This window comes from Lottia gigantea, assembly GCF_000327385.1.
Source record: "Lottia gigantea unplaced genomic scaffold LOTGIsca_50, whole genome shotgun sequence".
Classification (NCBI taxonomy): domain Eukaryota; kingdom Metazoa; phylum Mollusca; class Gastropoda; family Lottiidae; genus Lottia; species Lottia gigantea.
The window spans coordinates 1,184,558-1,193,560 of record NW_008709716.1 but is presented as its reverse complement, the minus strand read 5'-3'; the positions used below and the strand labels follow the sequence as shown (position 1 = coordinate 1,193,560).

General features: G+C 31.9%; 1 protein-coding gene across 1 annotated transcript; it reads left to right on the top strand.

Moving 5' to 3' along the window:
* Positions 1–4,613: 4,613 nt before the first annotated feature.
* LOTGIDRAFT_165273 (hypothetical protein) lies at positions 4,614–8,412 on the top strand (the record flags this gene model as incomplete). The annotated part of the gene is made up of 4 exons (XM_009062275.1): positions 4,614–4,677; positions 6,644–6,713; positions 7,839–8,043; positions 8,317–8,412. 4 exons carry the CDS (start codon positions 4,614–4,616, stop codon positions 8,410–8,412), a joined length of 435 nt encoding a protein of 144 aa, XP_009060523.1.
* Between the last annotated feature and the right edge of the window lie 591 nt (positions 8,413–9,003).

The window sequence follows — 9,003 nt, the reverse complement described above, 5'->3', positions numbered from 1 at the left end:
TCATTGTTGTTTTAAGAGAAAATGTTATTTTTAATCTTAACTAATGGTATCTATTGAAAAATAATAAAAGAGAGCTGATTTGATACTTGATGTGTGGATAAACAAATCAGAAGTTGAAAAGGAGCCAAAAGTGTTCAGGTTGACCTAAAAAGTTATAAGATGTGTGAAATGTATTTCTATCACTTCTTATCTTAACCATACTGTTATTTTACTGATAAAATATAGAATAATTACATCACAAACTATTTCTACCTACTAAATACTATCATATACAGAATAAATATCACCTTAGATTGTACCATGATCTCCTTAAAATTATTATAACTGGTACATTTCAACAATTATGTAAACAATATCTCCTACCACATTCAAACTAAAACAAGACTAATATATTTGTCATGTCAATAATAATTACAAAACCATAATCTAAACTAGAAACCAGACAACTGTTTCAAATATTTCACATATTTACTATAATCCACTGACACTATTTATACAATTATTTATTTAATTCTAACTTCATATAGTTTGAATTTCTATTAGTATTTAGTCTGATGCGCATAAAACTTCTGAGGTCAGTAACCCTCATTTGTTTACTTTTACATCAAACAAATACACCCACCATGCTCTTGGGACTATTAGTAAATACAGACCTACTATATTCAGTATCCTGTAATCTGGCTTGACATGTCTATCTGAATTCATTACACCACTGAATTCGTGACACAAAAATAGCTAAAGTTACAAATACATCATTGTCAGAAACTTCAGTTAACTGTTTCTAACATTAAAGAAAACCTAAAAAAACACCAGGCAGTATTGTCTAAAAAAGCAAAAGTAGTTCAATTGAGAAGAAGCCAATATTAATGTAGACAACATAATTTAGGGAGTGTTTCTAACCACACAGAAAGCACAGAAAGGTGTACAAAAATATTATGATATATCATTAAAACTGACAGAATAGCACCAAGCAGTTGAGATTCAAACACAACATCCTCTATATCACAACAAAAACAGTCAGGTTTATTTAGGTATTTCATATAAAACAACTTATAGAACAACATCAGGCAGCTGATTTTTAACGAACACAACATGCTTTATATATCACAACAAAAACAGTCAGGTTTATTTAGGTATTTCATACAAAACAACTTATAGAACAACACCAGGCAGCTGATTTTTAACCAACACAACATGCTTTATATATCACAACAAAAACAGTCAGGTTTATTTAGGTATTTCATACAAAACAACTTGTAGAACAACACCAGGCAGCTGATTTTTAACCAACACAACATGCTTTATATATCACAACAAAAACAGTCAGGTTTATTTAGGTATTTCATACAAAACAACTTGTAGAACAACACCAGGCAGCTGATTTTTAACCAACACAACATGCTTTATATATCACAACAAAAACAGTCAGGTTTATTTAGGTATTTCATACAAAACAACTTATAGAACAACACCAGACAGCTGATTTTTAACCAACACAACATGCTTTATATAGCACAACAGAAACAGTCAGGTTTATTTAGGTATTTCATACAAAACATCTTGTAGAACAACACCAGACAGCTGATTTTTAACCAACACAACATGCTTTATATATCACAACAGAGACAGTTAGGTTTATTTACGTATTTCATACAAAACAACTTATAGACAACACCAGGCAGCTGATTTTTAACCAACACAACATGCTTTATATATCACAACAGAAACAATCAGGTTTATTTAGGTATTTCATACAAAACAACTTATAGAACAACACCAGGCAGCTGATTTTTAACCAACACAACATGCTTTATATATCACAACAAAAACAGTCAGGTTTATTTAGGTATTTCATACAAAACAACTTATAGAACAACACCAGGCAGCTGATTTTTAACCAACACAACATGCTTTATATATCACAACAAAAACAGTCAGGTTTATTTAGGTATTTCATACAAAACAACTCATAGAACAACACCAGACAGCTGATTTTTAACCAACACAACATGCTTTATATAGCACAACAGAAACAGTCAGGTTTATTTACGTATTTCATACAAAACAACTTATAGAACAACACCAGGCAGCTGATTTTTAACCAACACAACATGCTTTATATATCACAACAGAGACAGTTAGGTTTATTTACGTATTTCATACAAAACAACTTATAGACAACACCAGGCAGCTGATTTTTTATTTAGGTATTTCATACAAAACAACTTATAGAACAACACCAGGCAGCTGATTTTTAACCAACACAACATGCTTTATATATCACAACAAAAACAGTCAGGTTTATTTAGGTATTTCATACAAAACAACTTATAGAACAACACCAGACAGCTGATTTTTAACGAACACAACATGCTTTATATATCACAACAAAAACAGTCAGGTTTATTTAGGTATTTCATACAAACCAACTTGTAGAACAACACCAGGCAGCTGATTTTTAACCAACACAACATGCTTTATATATCACAACAGAGACAGTTAGGTTTATTTACGTATTTCATACAAAACAACTTATAGAACAACACCAGCCAGCTGATTTTTAACCAACACAACATGCTTTATATAGCACAACAGAAACAGTCAGGTTTATTTACGTATTTCATACAAAACAACTTGTAGAACAACACCAGGCAGCTGATTTTTAACCAACACAACATGCTTTATATAGCACAACAGAGACAGTTAGGTTTATTTACGTATTTCATACAAAACAACTTATAGAACAGCACCATTTTCAAACAACACAACATGTTCTATATCTCAACAAAAACCGTAAGGTTTATTTTGATATGTCATGCAAATAAATAAGCAGAACACCATGGTTCTCTGGGAGAATCTGATCAATTGCTGGATTCAGTTAACCTAAGAGCACTGATGCAAACATTTCCTCATGTTAGACTTTCTACAGAACAAAGGATCTGGTTCTCAAAGCCAATATTGTGAAACTATAACTCCTTAATTCTCCATATGGATCTCCAAAATGACATGTTTGAAGAGATGTGAACTCGATTGAAAATACATGTAGAAGAAAATCAAAATGCAATTTTTCATAACAGGAGTGTCTTAAATAGGCCCAACTAATTGTTACAGTACATATATAATATTTGTAGACTTAAAATATAATTACAACAAACAGTCCCTGCAGAGAAACTTTCACATAATAGATAAGCAGCAAGGGTAAATATAGTAATTTTATGCTTGAAGAATTCAGAATTATCAACAATAATTAGAATCTCTTTAAATTGTACATAATGACTCTAAACATGTTCTATTCAGGTCATATTTGATATGAAATGCACATGTTACAGAAGGCAAATTCAAAATATTATAGAATAAATAAAGGTTGTGTTTTAAAGTCAGAACATTGTCCTGATGAAGTAAAGAGGAAGAGACTATGGATTATTCCTTGGAACAACTAGCATTACAAACAAATTTTATATATGGCGATTGATTTGTTTAGTTTAAGCATCACAAAAACACTATCAAATTTTTTTGAATTTTTTCCTCAATGAAACAGGTTATCCAGATTTATACTGCATATATTCTCATTCCTTTCAGTTTTTATTCCATTGTATAATAACTGTTTGAATTCAGCAGAAAGGCATCTGTGAGACCAGTGTCTATTACCTTAACTAAACCCCCTTTTATATTACCAAATTTGTCCGTTCTCAGAACGATTCTCAAAACCAATCAGATAGATTTTGTGTAATGTTAACGGTCGAGCGTTCTGAGATCTGTTCCAATTCTCGAAACGGTTCTCAGAACGGACTTGATAAATTGGTAACTGGAACGTTTTACTGTGCATGCTGCATTCCTGCGGAATTTCCTCATTATTCAGAAAAATTGTTGATTACATCCAGATGTCTTCCATGACATCTTAGGTTAATTCTTATACGCCCACATGAATATGTGGTCGTATATTGTCATGGCCCCTGTCCGTCGGTCAACATTTCTTGTGAGCACTATAGAGACTACAGTTTTTATCTGATTTTGATAAAACTTGGTGTGATGCTTTAGATTGATAAGATCTCGGTCAAATTCGAATTTGAATTATTTTCGATGAACGGTTTTTGAGATATTGCCTTTGACTTAGAGCGCCTTGAAATTTGTTAAAAATAGTTCATGAGCAGGATTGAAGCTACAGTTTTCAACTGATTCTGATGAAACTTGGTGTGATCATTGGAATGTGATAAGATCTCAGACAAGTTCTTACTTGATGCATTTTCAATGAATGGTTTTTGAGTAATTGCCCTTGACTTTGTTAAAACGCGTCAAAATTTGTTCATGAGCACAATAGAAACTTCAGTTTTCAACCGATTCTGATGAAACTTGGTGTGATTATTGGAATTGATAAGATCTCGGACAAGTTCTAACTTGATGCATTTTCGATGAACAGTTTTTGATTTTATTGCCCTTGACTTTCTAAAAACGCGTCAAAATGTTTTTAGTGAGCACTATAAAAACTAGAGTTTTCAACCAATTTTGATCACACTTGTTATGATCATTGGAATTAATAAGATCTCAGACAAGTGCTAACTTGACGCATTTTCGATGAACGGTTTTTGAGTTATTGCCCTTGACTTATGAAAAACATGTCAAAACTTGTTTGTGAGCACAATAGAAGCTACAGTTTTCAACCGATTTTGATGACACTTGGTGTGATCATTGGAATTGATATGATCTCGGACAAGTTCTAACTTGAGATATTTTTGATGAACGTTTTTTGGGTTATTGCCCTTGACTTTGTAAACACGCTTCAAAAGTTGTTTTTTGGCCCTTGATTAGAGCTGTGTGATTTAATTGTTTGTTGTATTTGGGTTATTGTTATTGATTTTTAAAAATTTTGTGGAATTACTCAGCATAAATAACTGGCATATATATATGTAATTGAATTCAATCTAATAAAATTTCTTCAATATGAGAAAATTCGTACTTTAGTCACTAAAGACTGTTTTATCATTTCTGACAGCTGCCAGTGGGCATATGTTACCTTGCCTCGCAAGCTATCGTAACTTTTTCAAGAAGCATTCCCCAGATAGCTGTGCCGAGAACGCTTTTCATTTACAGTACAACTGAAGAACCATTCTCAGAACACTGGAGTTTACTGTAATGTAAATGGGCACATTTTATCGTGGCCAGGTCCGGACCGAGAACAGAACGCTTAATAGTGGCCTTGTGTAAAAGGGGCTTTAGTTATAAGATAAACTTTCAGTAAGTTTTCATCGTCTGGCTAGCCACTCACAATACATACAGACAAGGGTTAGGGATTTAAATTATGGAATGGTAAAAAAAACATGATAAGTAATGATAAACAAATTTGAATGGTCTGAAAGGAAAACTAGTGCATATTTGACATCAAAGCAGTATTGATACAAAACATTTTGAACTTTATAAAAAAAAACTTTACTTTTCTAACTAAGATTTAATCATATAATCTCAAGTCGTGTACCTATAAATTAAAGTGTAGTAGGTAAATGATAAACCTAATATTGACATATTCTACTCCACTCAGACAACTTGTCCCACTTTTATATCTTACTTTTTACTCCTTTTATCATTATACCAAAAGATTTTGTACTTTTACTTTTGTAATAATTTAAAAAGGGATTTTTTCATTTACAATACTCAATACCCTATAGATTGATTCTTTTTACGATTCTCTTCTCTGTTAAATGGTAATTTAGTGTTGCATACACTTGAAGTGAATCTATTTTCCAGGTCAACACTGGCTTAGGTCAAAGAAATTAAAGAATATTCCCTTCTTTCTCCTGGTTGGGCTAACGAAGATTGCATCAGAATGGAATGAAGAGAAACAGCATTAGGACATAAGCATTAATTTACACTTATTCAACTATTGACAGATCTTTTTTGCTGAGCCACCACAGCTCCCCAGGTCAGAGCGACAGTTTAAGGAACTATAATACAATCATTACTGATATCCTGCTTACCATATCTTATGTTTTACTTTGTTCTTTTTAGTTTTAGTTCATGATCACTGTCATTGATAACTGAGTACAAATTTGACAAAATAAATTTCAATGAAAGGATAAAGCACCCAGGAGAAAAGTTTGAGATGTAAACAATGTAGATTCTTTCTCATACATCACATATGTCAAACATCTTCTAATATCACTAAATATAATATACCATATTCTGTCTCCATGGAGACCTCTCCTTTTTTCAATCTAAAAACAGAAACTTATTCACAATTCTTGTCTATTTGTACAAGAAATGGATAACATCTGCACTTGAGGCTTGGGAACATTTAGGGAATTGACTATTTCCCACAAACTTAGGAGTAGCTTATTTCCCACATTTTAGACAAAACAAAGTATAAGCAGCAAAAATAAAATATTTCGTCAGTCAATTCAAATTCAACTCAGCAGAAATTATAATTATTTCAAATATATTCATATCTTTTATGTTTTCGGAAAGACATAAAATACAAGTGTTTTTTGTCCATGTCCATTATTTGGAAATCTTGAAAAAAAAAGGGCTACAGGACCAATGAATGTATGACAAAAAAAAACATAAAAATTCACAACTCATCTAAGTCTCCTTCTCTCATTCAAATTCGGCCACAACAGATGGAATATTAACCTTTTCTACATGTTTATTTCAGATGGAAATCATATTGACTTCCTGGGCCAATTTTCAGTATTAATTCATACCATTAATACTTATCAAATTAGGTTAGAGTTTCTCCCAACACTTGAAAAAATATCAGATAATCATATCATTAGTAACTAACAAAACCATCAAAAATAAAATGATTATATTTTTTCAGATATGTTTCCACAGGCCAATTCCATAGTTTTAGTTTACTTAGCAGAAGCAAATAACAAATAAGTCAGGCGCCATAGCCATTTTATTCCATAGCTCCTATCAAATATCAGTTCCTAAATCAAAGACAGAACACCATTGACTTAAAAACAATGCATTTTCTTTGTAATACCTTAAAATTATACAAACATTAACCATATGTATTTTGTAAGAACAATTATTGCATAACAATGTACAATAACCACTGCAAGAAAAAGTAAACTAAGTTGTAAATGAATACCATATTATCAAACAAAAGATCATCAATCATTTTTCAAACTTTAAACAAAATGATCTTAAAATTTTATCAGACAGTTTGATTATCTACAATTTGCTATCAACATAGTTTAGATGATAATAAATTTCTAGACCTTAAAGAATCGTGTTTTGATGGTTATCCTTATTAGATATAAAGGAGTGTGTGGTGTTCCTCTTATCTTTAGAGAAACTGTCAGATACATTCAGTTTCATTATGTACCTTGTGAACCATGTTATGTATGATGTGTCATGGTGGTTCAAATGTTAGCCAGTTGTAAAGAAAAAATAGTCTTTGATTTGTCAGAAGAATTACACCAGTTACAGTTGAACTTGTTAAGCTACTAGATAACTACCAGTAGTAATACAAATGTGTGGAATTTCAAGCAACAGATGGAAAAGATTAGTCTGATCTGATGATTTTAAGATTGGTCTACAGATTTACTTAATACTTCAACCTTTCACGTTTTAAACCTTGTCTAGGGTTCAATACAGTATACTTCCACCCTCACAACCTTTCTTCATTCTTTACCAAACAATCAAATATCTTAAATAACTTTTTTCTGAGAAGTAAAATAGAAGAAGGGAAAATAGGAGAAACAAAGAATGACAAAAATCTAATAGATATCAAGCTGTTTCAATTGTCATCAATATACATTTGCATACAAAGTTCCATCAAAATTAAATTGAAACTCTAATGTTCTCAATCCAATTTTGATGCATTTTGACATTCAAAACAGATTGGAATTAGAAGAAGCAGTTGTGGAAATCGAAGAAACAGAAGTGGCAATAGAAGAAAAAGTAGTGGACATAGAAGAAACAGAAGTGGCAATAGAAGAAACAGAAGTGGCAATAGAAGAAGCAGAACTAGAGGAAACAGAAGTGGCAATAGAAGAAGTAGTAGTGGAAATAGAAGAAGCAGTAGTAGAAAAAGAAGAAGCAAAAGTAGAGGAAGCAGAAGTGGAAATAGAAGAAGCAGTAGTGGAAATAGAATTGAAATGGAATGAATGTAGTTTTACATTTTTCTGCACCATGTGGGCTTATGAAGATGGGCGATGGCATGCAGGGTGCAATGAGGGGAAATTTTGCCAGGACAGCGGCATTAGTCTACCCTTTTTTTATTTCCAACTATTGAAGGATCTTTAACGTGCACAAACTATAGCACACAGGCTCGGTTTATTGTCCCATCCAAACGACTAGAAGCTTTTTCCATGCCAGCCAGTAGTAGAAGGAGAAGAATCAGAAGTGGAAATAGAGGAAGCAGAGGTGGAAATAGAAGAAGCAGAGGTGGAAATAGAAGAAGAAGAAGTTTAAATAGAGGAAGTAGAAGTGGAAATAGAAGAAGCAGAAAAGGAAATAGAAGAAGCATTAGTGGAAATAGAAGCAGACATATAGCAGACAACTGATGAACCTTTTAAAAAAAACCAAATTTCATGCTCAATTAATTGGTGTATTTAGCTTGAAATATTTAGATTAAATATGAGTTGAATAGGATTGTTGGAAATATCCAGAATTATATTTGGTTTTATATATGTAAAAATTATGACGAAATGTCATGCTGTAAAATCTAAAAATTGAACAAAACTGCATTTAAAAGTATGTTTGTCTGGAAAAGTTCCTTGAATAGAAGTTTGAAACACGTGAAAAGTATTAAAATTTAGAATAGTGAAAGAATAGCTCATAGGTTCATTCACTTCCCATATGTTAAAAAGTGGTTAAAATTCACTCCGATGAATCACAGTTTACTGGCACAGTCTCAAAACATATACACTACACTCTACACAACTAGTTATATAAAAAACATGACCTATTCTAGACACTCCCCAATCTTATACCACTTCTTATATTCATTTTCAACAATTTGGGGTAAAAACAACTGGAGAATGCTTGCAATATGAAAAAAAA